Raw genomic sequence first — 23519 nt, 5'->3', positions numbered from 1 at the left:
GCTGATTGACAGAAGAACAATCAAGCTCTGAATAGAAGATTGCGACCTCGAATAAGCGGGAGCGAGCGACCCTTGAACTGGTAAGCGCAAAGCGACTTGATTGGCATTATTCAAGCTTATTACGTGTAGTTGCTTTTATGTTCGGTTGCTGCTTGTTGGCTGTGCAGAAGAACAGAAATAAAGATTAGATGATTGATTTTTCAACCTGTTCTTTCGCAGTGACAATTAAAACTTGTGTTATTTGAGTTTTTTTCGTGCCTTCAGACAAGCAGTAATTGTTGTTGTGTTTTGAGTTTGTATAAGAAGTTTTACAGTTATTTCGTTGGTACTGTTGTTTATACATAAAAACACATACAATTTAAAGTAACACATATAATAATAAAGTTTAAAATAAATTCGATGCTAGCATTCTTAAATGTATTTTGTCATATATTTATCATTGAGTTAAAAAACGTCATTCTTATTTCAACAATAAATTGAAATAAAAACAAACCAACCTATTTTATTTTATTTAAGTAATATATTGTAATGAGGAAGTTACCTACTTTAGCAACTTCTAAGAAATAGTTCATTTCCGTAAGTTCTTGGAATTTAGTCTTTACATTTTCCTAAAAATAACTCGTAAATGATAAGTTTATAAATTTATTAAATGACTAATTTTCTTAGAAAAATCCAAACACTGTATACTGTATAAATATATAATATAGTCTTTGCTTTTTAGAGAGCACTTGTGTACACAAGGAAAATTATAAGTACAAGATCAACTTAATAAGAACCAAAAGATAGTAAAAAAAAGAGCAAGAAAGACAACTTAAAAATGTATGATTATAGTTTTTGAGAAAAATCAGTTTCATAGTCTGTTTATTGGAACAAATATTGGAAATAGTTACCAACTCATGTTTTTTTAGAATCTACAAGTTGTACATTTAATAAAAAAATGAATCCTAAATAATCAAATAATTTTTTAATTTTGTTTACAAGCGTTTTGTTTTGAAAACAAAGTTATTTAAAATCGAAAAAGTAGTATCGTATCGAAAACAACCAATTAGTTAATTAGTTTATTATTAAGCGTTATACAAGTAATTTTCGAAGCTGTTGCTTTGTGGTGTAGATATTAAACAAGTTTTAAAACACGCTTTATAAAAAACTACATTTTTTCCTAACGTATCTAATAATGTTAATCACTAAAATGTAACCTTTAGTTTTTCTTCTTAAAAACAAAATACACAAAGTTTATATATTTATGTGTACTTTAAGAACAAACTTTATACCAAAAAACCGTTAAGTTAGCTCGTAGAAATTCCATATCACTTAAACCATTTCACTGAAGTTTTCAAAACAACAAACTTTTATCTTTTGTATTTTAAACTCGACTTTTTATTAAGCAGCCAATACCTTTTGTCAGTCTAATGTCATTTTTGCAAACAAATCATGTTCAAAACACATTTTTGTTTGAATATAATAAAAAAAAGTATTTTTACATTTGTGCTAAGTTTGTGACATATAAAGTTTGAAAATGTTACTAAAAAATGACATTCATCGACATAGCAATACTTGTAGCGAATGCGTTTGCATGTGTTTCCATGTATATTTAGACTGTAACCAAAACATCACGCAACATTTTATAAGATTAAATTATACTTTCAAAAGGTGCAAACACTCAGTTTGTTCATAAATAAAACCGGTCGATATAAAAAAAAGAACGAAAATGTTTTGTATAACAAATGTCAAATCGCAACAACTCGAACGGCTCTACACAATGTTGAGCATCTAACATTGGTTTGTGTCAAAAAATTGTTAGAGCTTATGTTTTCGACTGAAATTAAAAAACGCAGGATTTTAAAGGCAAAGACAAAAAAGTTGAACGATGATCAACTCACGCACCGTTTCCTCCCAACAAACCGATGTGCAGTTTCTATTGCGTTTCGATCGGCGAAATAGCGTATTTAAAAAACTAAAGCAGGAATAACGCCGTTATTCAACAGTATGACAGCCCAAATGAATTGACATTTATAAATGAATGTGATGATGCTAATGCCATCAAAGTTTTAGTGATAAACAAAACTTTTATTTAACGCTTTTTATTGAAAAAACGGCGTGAAAAGTTTTTTTTCACAGGTTTTTCTTGGTTTGCTAAATATCTGTCAGCGTTTATCATTTGGGTTTTTTATTGATTCCTTTGTTAATTTTTTAAGAAGTATGTTTGTCAAAGCGTTTCAGAAGCATCTACTTTTATTTGTTGGTATGTTTTATGTAATTTAAACTGCTGACAAAATTTATGTCGTCAAGTTTGTAATTTTAAATTATATAAATGGAATAAATCTACTTTAGTTTAGTAAACTAAAGTAAGGTATTCACTGTCATATTAATAGCATGATCCAACTTTATGAAAATATAAGCAATGAACCATGCCTATGTAGTTAAGAAAAAGTTTAAGTATGTACTAGAAAGTATTATTTAAGAAATATAAACCAAACAAAAAACATATGTCTTTATTTGCTCAAAACATATTTTGAATTTTATTTATTTGATATCTTCAAAAACTACATGTATAGTATTTATATAGTTGCTACTTTTTCCTTTAAATTGTGTTTAAAGCAACATAATTTTGTGTATTAAACTTGAAATTTATAATTTTGTTACATAATGGACTTATACATTTACATCTTTCTTAGAGTAAAAATTTATTTATAAAGTTAGTGTGACGTACTAATGAAGTTTAAGCAATTATAAGCTGTTTCGATTGCTTACAATTATACTTATTTGTTCTTTATAGATATTTATTACTAACTTGTTTCTACAAGTTCTACTGTACCTTATCTATGATTTTTAGAGCACTTTTGGCTTTTAAATAAAACTTCTTAGTAAATTATTTATATTGAATTTATTATCTTTTATTAAAGAACTGAAAGTGTGTACACTTATAGCTAAAAATAAGTTTTATGGTTCTTTTCAAATTGATTTTAAGTTTGAATGAATTTACTTATTTAACTTATCTTCAACTTAAAAAATTGTTTACAAAACCTTGTTTTCAACTTACCAAATGATTTTACAACTATCTTAAAATATTTAAGATTGTTTTTTTTTTCTTGACACCAAGCTCTTTTAGTTTTTAATTACAGTTATATTATTATAAATTTAACTATTAATTTAATAAAAAAATGATTTCTTTTTGAGTTTTTTGAAATTTAAATATATTTTCCCATCCAAAATATAACAAAAATGTGAAATTTAATAGCAAATCTTTAAACCTAAACAAACTTAAAAATGTGCAAAGCTTCTTATTTTAATTAAGGAGGTTTTTACCTTAAAATGCAGTTAAATGTTTGTGAAATCAATCTATTTTTTTCAAAGTTTACCATATGACGTTTTGATATTAACTTAAAGCAAGAGTTTTGTTTATATTTTATTAAAATAAATACAATTCACGATTTTTACAAAAAAAAAAACAATCACATAAACATAAAATGATCTATTTTATGGTCCAAATGAAACAATACTTAAAGCATTATAGCATATTTTGGTCTTAAATTAAATTGTTACTTAAAAATAAAATAACATACTGCATTAAACTTGGTTTTTAAGCAAACTTATGAAAAGGTTCAAAAGTTGAGACAAAAAAGTATTATTATAAAAATAAAATGAGTTACAAAAAACACCTAGAGCAAAAAAAAAAACTGACAACATAAAAATAATAAACCGATGGACTCAAAAAAATGAAGTTTTTTTAGGTTCTCACCCAAACAGAATACTTTAAACTGGTAGTTTAATTGGTATTAAAATTTAAAGGTCAAAAAATTTAAGCTTAATCTTTGAGCAATGCTACTTCTATAATCCCATTAAAAGCATGGACGTATTAAAAGTGCCTAATGCAAAAACTTAAATAACACACATAGAACTAATACCTACATTTTTGAATACGACAAGAACTAATTAAGGACGGAAAGGATTTAAAATTAAAAATAAGTTATAAAAGAAACGTGTTATAGCAAAAGGTCAAAATGAATAGGAACAACAATAAATAATGACTAAAATAGTTTAATTTTAAAATATTTCGAAAAGTTTCTTAATAAGTACTGTATCCTTTGATAAGTTTTTGAGATATTGTATAAACAAACAGTTAAATTAGTGGATCTATGTGTAAAAGCTTGAACTAGCAAATTTGTGTATCGACCTCAGCATGTTACTTACAGTGGTAGTTCGGAAAAACTATTCAAAAATATACGTCAGGTTAAATAGAAAGTCTAGTACAAAATGTTACTAGAAGTCTGTGTCAACTTGGAGTACTTTACAAATTTCAAAACTAGCTTAAAGTGAGTGCTACATTTTAAACATTAATTTTTTTTTAAATTTTTTTTACAACAAGTTTGCAACAAGTATAAATAAAAAAGTACAATAAATAAAAATAGTTATATAGCATGCTAAAAAATTCTGTTAAACTTTCTTATTTGAAAAAAACAGCTTAAAAAGATACTCTACAACTACGAAATATCAAGTTCTATTAGATATCAAAAAGTAAGTTACATGAAAGTAATCAAACAACAGAAAAAAAAACATTAAAATGTCAAACAAATAGAAGTTATTTGCGACGCGCATCAAACCAAAAAGTAATAAAACTTGACTTTGAAGGCTGCAGAGTCGATAATCATTACACACATATACGCGTGTTTGTATGTAAATCCACCTACATATATTATATTGTGTTGTCAAAGCAGGGCGCAAAATGATGATAAAAATTTGGACAACGCCACTTTCGATGGTGAACACGAAAAATAATTGGCAACTCCATTGCCACTCTTTCATTGGACGGACTCATCTTTGCAAGCATCACAAGTTTTCGAGAGGGAGGTTGTCATTGCTGCTTGATGACTTTATTGATTTCACTTTCACAATGTTTGCCACTCTCTAGTCTTGTTGATGTTGCTTGTTGGCGTTTTGTTGCATTTGCTGAAGTAAAATAAAAATTGGATATGAACTCATACTCAGTTAGTTCTTTTCAATAAACTAGCTGAAACGCTAGTTTTTGAACAATAATTATTGTGTTGAGAAAAATTTGAAAGTTATAACTTATTTATTTATGTTTAATATTAAATTCAATTTTAACTTCAGAGCAAACATTTTTAAGCTAATGTCAACTGTTTAGTGCTTTATGAATGCTAATTAACGTACCGAAAATTGCTGCATGAGCTTCTGATAAATGGCGGCCTGCTGCTGTAGCCTGTTCTTTTCCACCTCATTTGTATCTATTTCCATGGATCGTTTCTGTAGAAACATTACAATTTAATAAACATTAAGCTAAATATCGTTGAGAACTGCAAAAAACTTCGACTTACGCTGTTGGGAGCGTTCATGTTTTGCAGAAAATTGAACGCTTCTAAATTGGTTTTTGTACTTTTATTATTTTCTGCCATGGTTGGTTTACCTGAATTAATTAAAAGTTAAGTTTATGCTCCAGTCAAGCTTTATTAAAAATTTATGTCATCGCGAAAACACAACGAACTTTTTTGTGCGTTAACCTTTTGTCTAAGCTGATTTAATAAGAGTTTTTTGACCAGGGAATATTATCTTTTATATAAAAGAGTTGGGACAAATCAATTTACTTTTGTTTGTGTTGACCAAATTTTTTCTTATAATTTTACGTGCTAAAGTAATACCAGCTGCACAACGTGATATCGGTATGAGAAAAATTACTTTCAGCTCGCATTACAAAGACTTAATTAAAATTTGAAAATTTTAATGCTATAAAATTTTGAATTTTGTTTTTTAATAATTTTATTATTAAAAAAACAACGGAAAAATTTTCAAATAGAAAGCCAAGAATAGTTTTGAACGGAAGCTAATAAGCTAATTTTAGTAACAATTAGTTAATATTGGTTTTAGTAGTATACTTTAATATGCGTAGTTGTTTTATACTTATTAACTTTGTACTTCCTTTTTACGACTAACTTGTTAGAAATTAGTTGATATACATACATATATATATATATATATATATATATATGTTAATGCCATAATTTTTCTTCATAAAATTTTTAAAAATAATTAAATTCTCCTGAAAACATTTAAATAGTAAGCTAATTTATTCATCGTTTTTTTTTTGTTTTTATGCTTATTGCAGTTGTACATGGTATTAAAGTTTATTAATTGCGCAAATAAATTACAATTTTTAAATGTTTCAATGCAAAAAAGTATTAATCTAATTTTCTCTAAAATTTATCAATACTTGGGATTTTCACTAACTACTTATAATGTATATGAGTTTTATACGCGCAAAGCATTACAACAGTTTAGAGTTTCAAACGAAGCAGTTGGCTTCTCTCACCTTTTTCAATACTGCAGGCGTTTTGAATACTTGCTACCGAGTTGTTATTTTCGTACGCAGGTGGCACTCCGTCGTCGTCGTATATTTCGTCATAGGAGCTACAGGGGCTGCCTGCCTTGCCGCTGTAAGCTTAAAAAAATTTGAGTGATTATTTTAGCGCCCTGAACACGAGCAAAACTAAAAAAAAAACTCGCAGTGAGTAGTTAACGGCGTGTTTAATTATTTACAGCTACTGTTTTCTTCGACAAACTTATTAGTTTTTACGAGATGGAAAAGTAGTTTTTTGCTTAAAATATACCTTTATAAGGCTGCTTTTAAGCTGGTAATGGAAAAGGTTATTACATGCTGTGCTACGTAATGTTGAAAAAGAAAGAAGTTAAACTAATTTAAATTAATAAGTTAGATGAACTCAGATTAAAGTTTGAAGAAGAGTTTCAGATAATTACAAAAAAACTGTAATGACTTTTTCTTGTATTTTTTTTTTGTTTTTAAAGATTAATTAATACTAAAAGAAAAATTAAAGTCTTTAATTATACATCATATTAACGAAAGTCACATCCTATGTAAACATAAATGATATAATTTAATTAATACTTATGTTGTTTATATAACATTAATCACTAGTACAATAAAAAAGAAACAAATTGTACTTTATAAATACTAAAGCTAAAACTGTCAAACTGAAAGCCATGTTCTCTTTTGTTATCGAAGAAAGTGAATTTTTATGATGTCTGCGTAACACTAAGTAGCTAATCGCGCTTACTCCATTTTATAACAGTTATGTGATTAAAGATAATTTAGGAAATAAGACTAACCGAAATCTTCACCGCTTTCGATGGCTGCCTTCAGCCGAACGATGTGCTGGTGCGACAGTAGGTGGCTCCTCGCGTGATTAACGCTGCTGAAGGCGACTTTCGGGTCGCAAATACCGCACTGGGTGGCAACTTGAATTCTGTAAGTAAAAGCAAAAGTATTAAATCACTAACAATTTGTTTCCATGAGCTTTTCAACAAAACACCACTAACCCGTCGACAAAGTCACGTGACTGGAAGTCTTGTTGCTTGCGCTCTCTGGACCTGGTGTTTTGGAACCAGACCTGCGAACAGTAACATATATTTTATTAAAAAGGCAAAACTATTTTTTTTTAAATTTACGTGTCAAAAAGAAAAAATGAGTCTGATATAACCGTTATAATGCAAAGTATCTTTTTTAAAACATTTTAACAAAAAGTAATTTTTTAGCACGCTAAAATAATCAAAATAGAGTATCTATTATTTTTTTATTCAAATGATACATAAAACAATAATTGATATAAAAGATTTTCTGTAGCAACTATATTAACTTTTTTTTTCAAATATTTTTCAGTAATTATTAATAAAACCAATTAACTTTTAATAATAAATACATACAACCAAAGGACTCACTTGCACGACTCTCTTCTCCAGCCCGATCGCGTTCGCCATCACCTCGCACTCGCTCAAGCTCGGGTTCCTGCAGTTTCGGAAGCACGATCTCATAACCCTGATTTGCGCCACTGACAAGTGCGTTCGATGCCGCTTTTGCTCACCACCAGCAGCACCTGTCAATTTCATTATATTGATCGTCACTAACGAACTAGCTAGCGCAAAATGAAAAGAGCGCAAGTGCAATGATGTTTGTCGGGCAGCGAACTTCATTATCAGCAGCGGCGCGGAAGCCGTCATCGTTATTACATTTTTCTGTGCAACAGATTTGTTGCTGCCAACAACTGTCGATGGTCTATATGTCACCAGTTTATAGCCGAGGCGGGTGCGAATATAGGTCAGTTGTCTGCTCATTGCAGCTTGGTCAACTTTCAAAAGTTAATATGTGCTCACGTCAAAAGCTCTACTTTTTCATCGAGCAATGTAAAAGGGAAAGAGAGCTTTGGTTTGTTTATGTTACGTTATTTTAATACTTGTTTTAAAAACCGTACGTTATAGAACTTTTAATCGCGTTTTTTATTTTTATTGTTTAATATCAGAAAGTAATATCATATTGGCTATTACACACTCACCTAACAAGCTTTGTGACAGCGCTCCTCTTTGCACTTTCGTCGCTTCCTCCTTCGAGCCCTGACTGCTTGCAAAGCTCAGCGGGCCTCCGATCTTGCCGAAAAGCTGCAGCGGATCACCAGCACTGTTGTGATCGACGAACGACGAGTTCGAGTTGTTGTGGTTGTTGGCGAACAGCTCCTTCATTTTTCCGCTTACCTGCGGTTGCGCAGCCGATGTCGCCGTCTTCGCGCTCAAATCCATGTGATTCAAGAGGGTGGGTGAGTTCTCGAATCGATCCGCCCCATATGCCTTGCTCACCAGGCTCAGCGGGTTGTTGAAGCTCTGCTGGAAGTTGCTGCTCTGAGGCTCCGCTTTGCCGTAGCCGGTTGACCTTTCGAAATCTGCTGAAAACATTGAAGGATTGATCGTGGCGGCTAATTTAATATTTTGTTTTGCTTTTATGCAAAGTTGTTTTTAATTCAAAGTTAGTTGAGTAACATAGAAACAAATATGTCGTAAGCTAGTTCATGGCGTATGCCGTTTTTTCTCATGCTAAATTTGTTTTCACTAACAACACGACCAAAAGGTAACTTATCCACAAGCCAAATGTTGTTTCCACTTACCTTCGTGACGAAAATTGAAAGACGATATTGCAGATTTGTTGTTTGGAATTACTCTGGCGGTGGCTTGTAGCGCGGGCTTGTCTGCAGAGTAACTGTTTGAAGCGCTGCTGCTTGTTAATGCACTCTCGCCGATGTTTTGTGTTTTGAGTGGCAACTGTGAAAGTTATTCGATTCGTTAAAAAAGCTTTTAGTTCACAACTTTCGAGTTTTGCGGTCGGCGCACACAATCGGATGCTTGTGTTTATTGCATTGCATGTTTACCTGCGACGTGAACATGGGCTTCTCGCTCTGCATCGAGCGCATGTGGTTCTCGAGGTCGTCGTGAGAATGCAGCATCGAGCTCGAGTGCGTTCCCACTCTCAGCGAGCTCGAGTTGTTGATGAACCTGTTGGGCAGGCCCGAGCGGCCCTGCCCTTTTCTTTGCCGGGCTCTGGTGTTTTGAAACCACACCTGCAAGTTGATTGAAACTTAAGCGATCTGCAGTTTTGTTAAAACAAACTAAAAACGTTTAAAATTAAAAAAAAAAATTCAAAGAAAAGTGTACTAAAAAATATTTTACCTGCACGACTCTTTTTTTAAGGTCGACTTCTTGCGCTATCTGCTCGATGACTTTTCGAGACGGGCTGTGGTCGTTGTTGTAATAATCGTACAATATTTTCAGTTGGTCCGAAGTTATTGTAGTTCTAAGACGCTTCGATTCTTTGTGCGCCATGCTTGCGTTTTTCTCATCGATTTGCGCTACAAATAAATTTAACGTTCAGTACACGAACAACAACAGTAATTACAATATTATTTACCTTTAGAGAAATTGTAGTCTTGGGTGGGAAGCACGGTCTGATTGCCGTATGCCGCCGAAGGTATTTGGTTCATGGCAGACATAGCATATGTGCGCTTCAGTTGCTGGCTGCTTTGTTTCTGGTGAGAAGAAATCATCGGTAATTGGAAGCTTCCCTTTTGCGAATGTTCCGCTCCTCTGTTGATGCCTTCGTTGACTTTTTCCATGTGATTGTTTTTGCTGCTGATTCCGGTGGAACCGTTTGAGTCAACGTTGTTTTGCTTCATGCTTCCCATTCGGGTTAAATGCTCGAACATCAACAACAGCCTTTTTTGATAATCGCTGTTGTTTCTTTCGTTTTCATTTTTCGAAGCATTCGAGGCTAGGTTAGAAGCAGCATCGTTGTTTTCTGAAGCAGCCTCGTTCGATGACAAATTTTTTACAAACGAGTTGATTTGTTCATCTTTGTTTTCCAAAGGCGCTACGAATGTCAAGCTGGAGCTTGAGGGGTTGCTCAGCTTGTTTTCAGCATTTTCGGGTTTGGACTGTTGCAAGTTCATAAGAAACTGCGACGAGCTTTGTTGCTGCTCTAGCTGCCTGCGCGCTTTCTGCCTCGCGTTCTGAAACCAGACCACTATGACGCGCTGGGAAAGGTTCAGGCTCTTGGACAGGCTGTCCAGGTCCTCGTCCTTGGGGTAGGGGTTCTGGCGGAACAGGTTCTTCAGGAAGTTCAGCTGAAAGTCGGAGAACTTTGTTCGGGCCGGTCGGCGTTGGGATGCGGAAAGCGACAAGTTGCCATCAAACGACATATTGTTGTTCTCGTTCAAAAAGGAAGACAAGTCCAAGTTGCTATCTTCTCCGTTCTGACTTATGTCCAAATTGAAGCCCGGGTTTATTTTTGGCGATGTGTTTGAAGTCATACGTAGAGTGTCTTTCAATTTACAACTGTTACTTTCTGGTTCTGGTAGTTTATTACTAAAGTTTATAGCTTTTACATCTTTGGTCAAATCCAACGAGTATTTCTTATCTGACTCCTGAACCTTTACAGCTTGTTCGTTAGTTTTTTCCGGCTGGGACTTCTTTTTGTTGTTGTATGCGTCATCGAGCGTCAGTTTAGGAGGAATGTTAAAGTTGTACGGAGAGTCCTTGGAACGCTGCCTTTCTTTGAAAAGGGTGTTTCTGAACCAATGCTTGATGACCTTTATAGGCAGGTTCGTCTGATGAGCCATGCTTTGAATCTGCTCCTCGCCCGGAACAGTGGTGATGTCAAAGTTTTCCCTGAGTATCTTCAGCTGCTCGTCCGAAATTCGAGTTCGAGGTCTCCTGATCACTTCGCCCGGCTGCTGCTGGCCCGCATGCACCTTATTCTGCGCCTGCTGCTGCTTTTGGAAGGGCGCGAGCAGCTTCGAGTCGTTCCGCAGGTAGCTCGAAGTCGGAGTGTAGCTCGAAACTCCCATGGCCTGTGGTGCTTGAGGAATTTCGACGCGGTTCTTCATGGCGTTCAGCATCGGAAGCGCTGCGGCGAACGGGTGGCAGCTCTTCTGCGCCGGTTGGCTGCTGAGACCCTGCTCGCTGCTGCTTCTCTGCTGCGACTGGAGCAGCGAGTTGGCCAGCACCTGCTGCTGGAACGCCTGCAGCGCGTACGGGTTCTGCACGAAGGTCGGGTTCATGCCGCCCTGCTGGTTATTAGCTGCCATACTCTGGTACGGAGAGTTGATCAGCATCGAGTAGAGCATTCCCATTGCCTGCTGCTGCTGCTGCATTTGCTGCAGGGGGTTGATGCTGGCCATCGGGTTCTGGTTCATCAGTGGGTTCGCGCCGCCCGCCTTGAACGCGTTTTGGTCCATCAGTTTGGAGACGATGCCGTCGAAAACGTTCTTGATGTTCGAGCTGCTTTCTTTCTTCTGCGGCTCTTCCGCCTTTTCTTCGTTCGAGCTTGAAGTCGAGTCCAGGCTCGCGTCGGTTCTTTTGTCTTGAAGGTTTTTGCCCCTCTGCCTCTCTTTGTTCAGGAAGTCTGAAGTGCTGACGTTTAGTAACTCTTTTTGAATCGGAGGACAAGAGTTCGATCTGTTTTTCAAATCTGCGTCGTTTTTGTCAGACTCAGAACCGTTAATTAAGTTGTTGATGTTAGGATGGGAATTTGCTTTTCTCGAAACTGATGATACAGTATTTTCATTACTTTGGTAATTATCTGAAAAATCTTGCTCTTTCTGCTGCGGTTCATTTTCCTTAAATAAAAATAAAGATTAGGGTTTGTCGTTTTATTATGTGAAAAATTAATTAAAAAATGTTTTTCTTAAACAATAACATACAAATTGATTACATGTTTAGTGAAATTCTATCAAACAGAAAAGTTTATAAAAATATGAAAGCCTTTTATCATCTACTGTCAATCAAGACTCAAAAATTTAAATTAGCAAGGTATTACAATGTTTTCGAAAGAAGTTGTAGCTAAAATAAAGACTCACTGAAGCATCTTGTTTATTAAAGTCGGCGACTTTGCTTTCGTTGAGCGAAGGCTGAGAATCTTCACCTGCAAAATGAAAACAAATAAAAAAACAGAAAAGCTCATTTGTGCAAGCTCGCTCTGCGCTTTTGATTGACTCGCCGGCAAAAGTAACAAGCAGCTAAGTATAAATTTATATCGACATTTTTACTGGACCTCATTCGATTATATTACAGCTTTTGCGCTCGCAGCAAGCTCTTCTATATACATGCGCGCCTCACATCGAAAGTCTTTTAAGCGCTCGCTGCTAAGTTGAGCTTTGCCACTAAAATAATTATTGCCAACGCGCACAAAAACACACAAAGGGAAACAATGACATTCGTCAATATGAATTTGTAACCGAATTATAATGTGTGTAGCTCGCTTCTTATGTTGTCATTCGTGCAATTTGTCAACTCCTTTCTAAATTCAAAAAGCGAGATTTGATTATGTTTCTTTCTTACCAGACCCAAATTATTTTATGCGTTCGCGTTGTTTTCGCTTTCAAACGCGCAATTCGAATTAAATTTCATTAAAGACAAAGAAAAATTGCTGCAAGCTGCTAGACCTTTTAATTTTCTCTTAGAAAAATTATTATTACGCAGAACAAAACATGTTAAAGTTAATTTTGGTTGTAAAGTTGTGTTTTTACCGTTTGTGGAGTTGTGTTGACTTTCTTGTTCCTTAATCGCTTGAGATTTCATCTTTTCAGAAAACAGAGATTGGCAAATACTCATCATATTGAAATCCTGCAGAAAGACTTATTGAAACGAAATATAAACAAAGTGATTTTTATATACTACTTATAAATTTTTAGTAACTTGTGCCATTACTTAAAATATAAAAACTAGTTTCTTTAAAGTCAAGCTTTATAAAAATATGTGGTAGATTATTATTATATAGAGATAATATTTATTAATTTAAATGTTTACCAAGTTTTGATTGGCTGTATTTGAAGTAGTATCCGATTTGTTGTTTTTCATTTGTTCAACATTCGCTTCACTTGTTCTTATTGGTGAATCAACAACATTAGATGCTTCTTTAAAAGTAATCAATATTTTTATGTAGTGATTGCTAGAATACACTAAAATAATTTTAACTTCATAACGTCATAAAAAAAAAAGATAAATTAAGTAATGTGACTTTACTAGGTTTAATAAGAGATAAATTACTTAATATAAGTTAAGAATTTTTTGGTAAAAAAACCTTCATTTGTAGAATTTAAATCAACTTCTTGAATGCTTATTATGTCTGTAATGCTACCAGATCTGAAGCTTGAATTGAATTTGGATTTTACTTGATTCATTGTGTGCTTTTCATCGCTTAAATGTTGAAACACTTCGATGACAAACTAAAAAGTATGTGTTTGTTTACCAACCAAGTTAACTAAGTAAGAAACACTTACTGATAGGTAGTAGTTACTTTTTAGTTAAACTAGCAAAACTGAACTGAAAAATGAACTAGATTTTGCATTTTGTTTGTTTTTGTTTTAAACTAATATACATTTTAAGAAATTATTGTTTATGCTCTTTAACTCACAGTAGTTGAAAAGTCATCACAGACGTTGCAAGCAAACTTCAGCGCGACATTCTTTGGCACGTTGAATCTCAGCGGGTAAGTTTTCATCATGTTGTCGAGAATCTGCAAAAACAAAACATAAGAAAAAATTAACACTGCCAAAACTCCCGCACACCCTTATAATTGCTACCAAAATAACTTTGCCAGATTAGAAACATCAAAATAAAGCGCCTAACTTTGTCACCACAGAGGACCACCGGCTAATCACCAAATCAGAACACTTTAAGTTGCGCCGCCAGCCAGATTTTACGGTTATTAGCATTAAATTGTTAGACTCGCCACTCGGCCCTTTGATTTCAGCCGACACAGAAGGTCGCCGCGAAAGATACCCATCGAAATTTCGCCCTCAATAAAACGCAACACGTTTCATAATTTGAAGTTTGCAATCGCGCATAGATGAGAGTGGCTGCTGATAGTGGGCCGATATCTTGTTAAATTGCCAGCGTTGTCAGATCGAACGCGCCTGAAATTTCAGCAAGAAGTTTATATCTTGGTGTATGATAAATGCGCTCGGCAATTACTTAATTTTGTTCTTAATTCAGCATTGTGTCTGCTATGAAAAGGTCATCAAACAATTACCGGCGGCTACTCTTTCGCAATTAGATGCTGCAAACGGAAAATTAAAAACTTTGGGACGTAACGCGTTTGAAATTGGACTCGCAAGAAAAGGAAGGACTTTTCAGCATGCGCTGAACAATAGCGGCGGCGCATCAAAGGGCGCAATTAACTGCAAACTGACCCGGCAAACTCCCAGCGAGGTGCAGTGGCCTTCGGACGAGCAGTGAGCCTTCAGCTTCTCCAGAGTGTTGGCGGGAAACCTGCACACGTTGCACGTCGCAATCTGTTGATTAATTTATTAATTAAAAAAATATTCTCAATAAAACGTGTAATTCAATTCTTGCAAACTCTCGACTAAGTTGTGATTATCAACGTAAGAACGAAACAACTTAATTTAAACACGAGTAAAAAAATTCTATAAACAAAAGAAAGGTTAACAGGATAGTGGCAGCGCATTTAATTTCGCTTGAGTCTGCTGTCGTCTTATCGGTCGCCGCAATGAAATCCAATCGTGCAGGCAACAAGAAAAATATAAGGAATTTTTTGAAAACGCGATAAAAATCCTCTTAGCAAATTAAACCAGTGGTAATTGACTTGCTTTTAAAGTAATTGCGATTAAACGTGTCATGCGAAGGCCAACAGAAAATAGAAATGAAAGCGTATGGCAAAGCAAAAAACAAACGTATTAAATTGTTGGCGGAAATAATTACTCCAATGATTAAGAACGTAATAAGCTTTATAAAGTTTAATTCAAAATAAAATTAAGTATTTCTGAAGGTAATTAATCGATAATCAATAGCAAATAAATAAAACTTGATCTTTTCTTATTCACTGTTTTGCGTTTGCGCTTTTCCTGTCGGTATAAAAAACTGAGATTTATATTAAAAAAATGCTTAATGTTTAATATAAATTACGGTTTCAAACGAAAATAATTAAACAATTCTCCTACCGGATTCAAGTTTCCACTGATTGCAAAAGGTATGAGCCATTCGCTCTTAGCGCCACCTTCCCTTACATGGTTTATCATGTTGATTTTGTTCGAGTGCTTTTCAGTCTTGCAGTGGAGATTGAAATTAGTTTTGAGCTGCAATTAAAAAAAAATTATGTTTTTTAGTCAAATTTTTTAGAAAAATCATGGTTATGTAATAATATTTTTTTTTAATAATCATATACCATAATATGAGTGTCACATTAAGAAAAATATTAAGAAATATAGTTCTGAAGCATTAAAACATAACAATAACAAGATTAACTTGAAGCATTTTGATTATTTCAAGTGTCAACGTCACTAAACGAATAAAACTTTCATCAAAGAAAACACGAGTGCTTTTTCTCGCGGTGCCGCATCAGTATGAAATTTGTTTTATAAATACACACACGCATTTGAGTTGGTCGCATTATGATGCTTTTTAGCTGGCGGTTGTTAGGCACACAGAGCGATGATAATGGAGCTATCGCATAATACTCAAAAAATTATAAAGACATCAAAAAACGAATTACGGGCGGCGCGCCATTGATGAAAGAAGAAAACTCAATTGAATGTTGATACAAGCGAACGCCACAAGATAAGGTATCAATCTCATGAATTCGTCATCAGAAAGTACAAGATCAGCGATCAATTACATGAAGAAAGCAAACGTCGCACAACACAATTTAATGTAAGTGATCAAAAGGGTTCGGCAACCCCTAAACACTCTTGTTAAGGGGGCATGTTTAAATTTTTAAAATCTTATTTGCGGGAGCTAAAGCAAACTTTTTGCTTGTTTTCGAAACACGGCAGATTGAAATCTGCTTGAAGAATTTGAATGGAGTTTAAAAAGCTTCTGGAAACATGTGTAGCGGAGATAAAGTGCTAATTCGTTTTTTTTTCCTTTGCAAACTAAATGCGTGTAAGTGACATTTTTGCTTATCAAAAATTGATGTTGTAACTTAAACATGTTTAAAAGTTACAAGCGCCTTCGCATCCGGTGTGTTAGTAGTTAAGTGATGTTTTCAAAGAAGTTTAGTACTTGGTATTAAAAATCTTTTTAGAAACTACTTGAAAGTTTTATTAATTAAAATAACAAAACTTTATATATACAACTTGTAAAACAATTTAAAGCTGAGAAAGTTTATAACCGATTTTATAAATTTAAAGCTTATCAAAAATAAGTTTCATGTGTTAAAGTTTAGTTAATACATAATACAACTAGTATACGATCTTAAAAACAAAAGCAATTACTGTGCACATAAAAACAACAATTGCACTTATACTGCTACAATTTTGTCCCTTATATCACCCGGTAATAAAAAGCTTAAGATAGCCGTGAGATGATAAGGGTGAAATGAAATGAAAATAGTTTTAGGTATGATGTACATAATCGCCTTAAATTAAAACGTATAAGTTTTCAACAAGTAAGAATAATATAATTGAAAGCAATTGGTTTCTTTAGTTGTTTACTTTACTTGTGGCGTTTTAACAGATAAAGTTATCGACTTACTCGAAAGCTAAGACTTTTTTAAAAGCCACCATAAAGTTATTATAAAGAAGCTCAATTATGGTATGAAATACTGAATTCAATAAAAGCCACCTAAAATTTTCAGCATGCAAAAATACTTAACACTCGTATATTTTGACTTTAATTATATTGAAATCATAATTTGTATATCTCATCTCAATATCATAAACCTTTATGTGAATTTTAACGATTTGTAGTTCTTTACTGCTGCTCTAGTTTTACAACAATTTTCCATTTAATTACTTTAAACACATCCTTTTGTATAAATAAATACCAGCTTAGAAACGTCTCTACTTACCTTCTGTCGATGATGCAACAACTTGTAATTAGCATTGATTAGGCAAACAACACAGCACTAAAGGAAAACCGAGCTCAGTTTGTAGTATGATTTTATTTTAGATAACATTGTAAATCGACTCCACATTAAATAACAAAAATATAGCACGATTTCATTCATAATCTTCTAGTTGTTATGGTGTACTATCCTAACTTCTGCATTTCCAACAAAACACTTAACAAGGAACACTTCTTGAGCAGACGGCAAATGCTTTGTCCCGTTTTAATACGTAAGCTAATTAAACACGATTAACACAGAATGGCCACGACATTTCTCAAAGGTCTTGTAGTTGAGCAGAGAGCCTCGCACCGCGCGCTCAGCGTTAAGTGAAAAGCTTGATCAGAAGCCAATTAGATTAGCAGCAAGCTTATGTGTACCATCTGAAATAGCTGTAAGGCGTGAATAATTAAGCTCTTGACATTGCCTTGTGAGAAGCATCTGTCATCTATCACAAACACAATTCAAACGCTTACGAATGCCGTACAGAGGTATTAAATATTCCGTGTTTTAATTATTGCCTGCGTTCGCTACGTACCTCATCAGTCATAAAAAATTAAACTCATTAACGTGAGCGTTTTATTTACTTAGCACAGCTAAACTACTTAACCGTTTAAGATGACAAAAACAATTACTAAATATTTTTTTAAATTAATTAACTTACCACATAAACTTAGGTAAAATAAACATTTTTTAGTAGTATAAACATTGTAGCTTTAGAAAATGTCTTACACTTTTACATAAATGTTTATCAGTATTGAAATGACGAATCCACTCACAGTGGTGCTGTATTTGCACAGCTTGCAGTAGAACGAGTCGTCCTGCAGCCTGGTCGTCCACTCGCTGCGGTTCGGGTCGTACGTGGTGTCGAAGGCGCGCGGCTTTCTGATGTGGGCTTCCAACGCGGAAATGTCGTCAGTGCCGAAGCTGAGGCAAATGTGACAAGTGAAGACGAATCTGCGGTTCAGGTCGTTCACTGATGTCTGCTAAATAGTTAAAATGTCAAGAATATTTTGAGCTTTTAAATTACTGAGTAAGTACTTAATTATCATACTATTTTTTCAAATGTATAGTATACGATTTTTTCTAATTTGATTGGTGTAAAGACAAAAATAATAAACGACTGATTCTAAAAAGAAACAAAAAATCCAACCAGTTCGTTTCTGGCCTCGTTGGCGTGGGCGAAGTTGAAGCCGTTCTGCACCAAGCCGAAGTTCTTCATCATGTGCATGTGGTACAGATGAGGGTTCTGCATTACCGCCTGCATTGACATGGGGGAGCCTCCCCTGTGCTGCATCCCTCCCTGCTTCTGGTGCAGCTGGTGCATGGACTGGTTGTACGCCATCAGCACCTGCTGCAGCTGCTGCTGCTGGATCTGGTTCTGCCGCTGGGTGGCAATGAGCTGCTGCGTCAGCGCCTCCAGCCGCTGCTGGAACCCGTCGTGCTTCTGCTGCTGGTCCTGATCTTGGCTCTGAGAACTTTCCGACTGGTTCTGGTGGAACTGGCTGAGCTTGTTCTGCTGGATCTGCTGCAAGAACTGAGTCAGCGCGCTGGCCTGCACCAGCGGGTTGCCACCTGCGGAGGTTTGACGTGATGATGCAAGAATAAACAAAACTAGGGTTTGATTAAAATAGTGTAACAGGTGTCGCTGCGCTCTCGGCTCACGGCTGCTTTCTCAATTAAAAAGGAGCTCTCTGTGCGAGCTGTAAAACACAATTATAAGTGACAGGGCAAAACACGACGAACAGGTGTGCTCGCGTGTGAATTTTCTCATGTTTGACACTGCGTCCCCTGATTCGCCAGTCCTCACGTATGTTTAGCCGGCGAGCTTTGAATAATTGACGCATTTTTCTCACCTTGCGAAAAGAAGCCACACACATTGATAGTTGATTCGGCAACAATGAGAATGAGTGAGAAATGCGTTAAATCAAGGCTTTCATTACGGCTATTTAAAGTTTGTTTTACTTAAAACACGCTTGCAACAGCTTGAAGATGCTTTTGTTTGTTCTAAAAACATTTCATTTTTTGATAGCTAGTAGTCAGAGAAATTATTTTCAAAAGGTTTAAGTAGACTTTCTATAAGCTACCTTATATTATTTTTTTTTGTTTTTTAGAAATTTATTAACAGATAATAATGAACTAAAGTTAAAAATAACTAATATTTTAGCAAAATTTTTATTTAGATTGTTTAATATTTTTTACAGAGCAATACAAAGAATAAACTTACAATTTGAGGGCATGGTAGGCGTAGAAACTTTGTTGGGAGTTGCTACTAAGGGATTCGGTTTTCCATTGCTAATTTTAATTCTTTTTCTTGCGTGTAAACTTTCGCTGGAATCTTTATTTTCAATTGAAGCTACTACTGAGCCAGTAGTGAAGCTCTGAAATTTTTTATTTAATTAAATTGTTGTTTGAACTTTACTTGTAATTTAAGAAAATATATATACCACAATACCATATAATTCTAAGTATTTTGAAAAAGTTTACAAAACCAAAAATTAAAAAAAAAAATTCAAGTTAAAAGAAATATTTTCGGTTACTTTAATAGAAAAAAGAAACACATTTAGAGTAAAATCAAAATTAATTAAACGTTTGTCTCAACTAATCAATCTTGGATTTTTTGAAAATTGATTTTCTCAAACGTTATAGTTAAAAAATCCGTTAAAATCACTACGTTTAAGGCAAAATGTTATCATTCAACTTAAAGGTAATTTACGTTGTGTATATATTGAGACGTATTTACTCATGAAACAAAAACGTATGGCTTAAACAACATTAAACCTAAAATTTTATTGAATATATCCTACTTAAAAACTGTAGCTAAATTAATCGTAGGAGAAAAATTACTCAAAAGCAAAACTAAAACGATTTAATACTGTTTTTGCTTTAATCATTCTTTAAGACTAATATTGCCAGCTATTTTTAACATTTCAGTAAACATGTATGATTTAATTTTTGTGTGCGAATCTGTTTAACTTTAAGAAAAAAACAAATCAAAATTGGTTTTATTTTTGTTGCTGAATGATAACCTTGTTAAAAACTGTTTTCTAGGAAATTGTTTGATTTTAGCCGAAGATGTTTTTTTTGCTTTGACATTAATATTATTGTTATAGCTTATGTAGCGTCTCTTGTTTAAACTTTTGGCACATGCTTATTGTGCTCTGCAAGGTCACATTTGAAGTTATTAAATTACATTTTTGATTAGTTTAAAGTTAGAGCAAATATAAATTATTCATAAATAGGCTAATGTCGGTATAAATAGTTTACTCATACAATGGTTTGCCATAAAAGTTTTCCAACGGTGAATTAAAACAGTTTTATGATTAATAGTTTTAAAAAATGCCAAAGACAATGCATAGATCAAAGTTAATTGTGATAGATGAAAAGCGAATTAGTTTCGTTAATTCACTAAATCTAGTTTTTCATCTGGCTTACTTTTGTTACAAATTAATCGAAATATTGTTTAGTAATAGCTTGACCGCTTCTTTGTTTACAGAGGAATTAAAAGTAAAGTTTCAATCAGTAGTTAAAAATCGTTAATTGAATATCGAACAAGAATCGTGTTTCGATGGTAAGACTTCTGACTATTGCTTAGTTTTGCTTTGATTTCAATTACACTTAAGTCTTTCACCTAGCTTTAGCTTGACAATTAATCTTTAAATCTTTAATGGCTCAATAAAGCAACTAAACTTGTTTCAAATTGAAATTTTTTATTTTAAATAATCAAATGTTTGTTTTAATGATTATATAGTTTTAAAACTTAAAGCATTTTTAGCAATAAAAAAATTAAAGTGTCCTAGCAAACATTACTAAAAATTTTTCAAGTTAATTTACTGCAGAAAATATTACAAAAAGTTTGTTGGTTTAATAAATTTGATTTTTTTTTAACCAATGATGTATGATCGTTTATGATAAGATACCAAGTTTAAGTTAATATTTTTTTTATTATTAAATACGTTTTTACTTCAGAATTTTTTGTATAACCTTTTGCAAACTGTTCTAAAAAACTTTTTTATTACAATACAGTCAATGCATCCAACATAGGTAATTAATTAACTTTCAATCAGAAAACTCACCTTTTCATTGGCGGAATCGCTGTCAAAGGCGCTTTTGTTCGCAGCGGAAGGATCGCTCACCTTCGAGCCGCTCTGCTGCTGATGCTGCTGAAAGCGGAAGTTTTTTCTGAAGCTTTCCTGGGCCTGTCTCTGCTGAATGGTCCTGACGTTGTGCAGGTGCTTGTCCGACTGATTGTGGATGCTCAGGTTGCCCTTGGTCGTCGTTGAGTAGTTACACACGTCGCAGCGGTAGGGCTAAAAAAATATTTTTTTTATTGATATGTTTAATATCTTATAAAGTAAATAAATTTTAACGAATAAGAAATAAAACTCGACTTTTTGTTAAACTGGTTTAACAACAGCAGATTTAAATTTTAACTGCTAGACGTTTGAATTAGCAACAACGAAATGACCGTTTTACAAACAATTAATTATTCATCTTCGAATTTCTTCGAGGTAATTAGTAACCACTTTCAGTTGTCCAATTAAGAAAGCAGAACGTTTCTCTTGTTGTCAAAAATCAGCAGGTGCAAAATCAATTGTAAATTCGATTAGTAACAAATCAAAATCGAAGCAAATTAGCAAAAAGGCATTCGTCTTCCTAGCCGCCGAAGCAAAAAACCATGCATTTTCGAGCGAATCCACTTTTTTCTTTTTCGTTTCGATCACCGGCCGTCGGGACCGATGGGATACTTTTTTGCAATTAAAATTATTCGCATCACTGCAAGTAGATCTGCCTGGGCTTTAACGGCGCAGCGAAGCGACATATTATTAATTAAACAATTTCACTCAGATCACCGTTTTGGTGCGCAGTGGTGGATTAAAGTTGTTTACATGTTAATGCCAGCCAGAAACGGTTGGTTTGTTTTTGAACTTTGAAACTTTCAAACTCTGGTTCCTAATACATTATTAACAGGGAAGTTTAATTTTGAGTTCTTGAAACTTTTCGGGACAAAGAAACAGTTAAGATTAGAAGTATTGTTTATTAGGCCTTTTTAAGTATTTTAGAATACATTTCTTAAAGAAGTTTTAGTGTTTAATAATTTAATGCGAAAAATTGTGAAATTCTATGTAAGTATTGTCTAACTAAACTTGTTTAAGCTTGTCGTTTTATCAAAATTAAAGTTTTGAATTGGATTAACTGGCTTATAAACTTCTTCTATTTCTAAACTTATTGAAAGTTGCCGAGAGTGTAAACATTTTAAAATCTAAATATGGAACTCGTTGATGCTATTTAGCCAACAGAAGGTTACTCAACAAACAAACAACCGTTTCCGCACTTGAGAAAAGAACAAAGAGGCACAATTAACAAGTGCAAGTTGAGACCGATGCGGAAGACAATACACGGGAATAAGAACATTTTTGTGAAGATTTCCAACGACGAGTGGAAAATAGCCGCTAGTTTCTTTTGACGAGTTGACCGTTGCCACAAATGCTAATTTAAGCTGTCAGTGAAGGCTCGCAACTGCTTACCTGTGTACACTTTTGTTTCTCTTTTCCACATTTGCTCATCATTATCAACGCCGTTTAACTCGTTTTCTTTTGTTCTTGCGTCTTTACTTTAATTTAATTCATCAGTCTTTAGCGAGTAACGGACACATTACTCACAATTTTTTCCAACACCCAATTTCGCCGCTGGAGCCAATTATGAAAAAAACAGCTAAAATGTGTTCATTTGCGAAGGCAGAATATGCATGAAGTGGAGAATTCGTTGAATAATATACGAGCCCATTAAACAGGTATTGAGTTTTGATCTGGGACGGCTTAAATTGGCTTTTAAATAATATATTTTTAAGAGAAAATTATGGTATTTTGAAACTGGCGGTTTCTTAATTTTTAGACAATTGGTCGACTTAAAATTAAAGTTTAAAACTGCCGAAAACGAGTTTTAATGTTTGCTGTGCAGTGGAAATCTTATATTTTAATGTCCTCAAATTTTGTTTATTGTATATGTATGACAGCATTTAAGGTCAAGTTTTAAGCGAACAGCTCATTTTTGTTGTCAACCCGAATGAACTTTTAAAAGTGTTTCAGATTTATAAAACTCAATGTCGGCAGTTTGTTTATTTTAACTTTTATTTTTAGCAGTTCGAACCTTGTACCCGCACGTGTAGCTCTCGCCCCTGGACAGTCTGGGGTGGGCCTGCCCGGTGTTGCAGTAGTGGCAGTCCGTGTTCTCGTCCGCGTGCTTCTCCTTCATGTGCGCCTCCAGTGTTTCCCTGAACGTTTCACTTGTTGAGTGTTTAAATTTGTTTTAAGCTGAAACAACGGTATGT

At 34.0% G+C, this 23519-nt stretch overlaps 1 protein-coding gene across 1 annotated transcript in view; it reads right to left on the bottom strand.

The window, feature by feature from the left end:
- Window positions 1-4618: 4618 nt before the first annotated feature.
- LOC145841533 (uncharacterized) overlaps window positions 4619-23519 on the bottom strand; it is a 28567-nt gene continuing 9666 nt past the window's right edge. Inside the window, exons 5-28 of the mRNA XM_082948892.1 lie at window positions 23339-23462; window positions 21265-21498; window positions 19416-19569; window positions 18342-18763; window positions 17968-18174; window positions 15306-15440; window positions 14538-14639; window positions 13760-13861; window positions 13427-13571; window positions 13153-13259; window positions 12873-12969; window positions 12204-12268; window positions 9758-11963; window positions 9520-9698; window positions 9222-9410; window positions 8961-9114; window positions 8358-8738; window positions 7747-7901; window positions 7348-7418; window positions 7138-7274; window positions 6323-6451; window positions 5334-5422; window positions 5170-5262; window positions 4619-4947 (exon numbers count right to left, since the gene is read on the bottom strand). Coding sequence (XP_082805018.1) covers window positions 4906-4947; window positions 5170-5262; window positions 5334-5422; window positions 6323-6451; window positions 7138-7274; window positions 7348-7418; window positions 7747-7901; window positions 8358-8738; window positions 8961-9114; window positions 9222-9410; window positions 9520-9698; window positions 9758-11963; window positions 12204-12268; window positions 12873-12969; window positions 13153-13259; window positions 13427-13571; window positions 13760-13861; window positions 14538-14639; window positions 15306-15440; window positions 17968-18174; window positions 18342-18763; window positions 19416-19569; window positions 21265-21498; window positions 23339-23462 — 5719 coding nt within the window. The 3' untranslated portion in view covers window positions 4619-4905. The remainder of the gene's footprint in view (window positions 4948-5169; window positions 5263-5333; window positions 5423-6322; window positions 6452-7137; window positions 7275-7347; window positions 7419-7746; window positions 7902-8357; window positions 8739-8960; window positions 9115-9221; window positions 9411-9519; window positions 9699-9757; window positions 11964-12203; window positions 12269-12872; window positions 12970-13152; window positions 13260-13426; window positions 13572-13759; window positions 13862-14537; window positions 14640-15305; window positions 15441-17967; window positions 18175-18341; window positions 18764-19415; window positions 19570-21264; window positions 21499-23338; window positions 23463-23519) is intronic.

This window comes from Thalia democratica, chromosome 7, assembly GCF_965202585.1.
Source record: "Thalia democratica chromosome 7, ktThaDemo2.hap1.1, whole genome shotgun sequence".
In the NCBI taxonomy this organism is placed as follows: Eukaryota; Metazoa; Chordata; class Thaliacea; order Salpida; family Salpidae; genus Thalia; species Thalia democratica.
The sequence above is the reverse complement of the archived record's forward strand: the minus strand, read 5'-3'. Positions and strand labels throughout refer to the sequence as shown.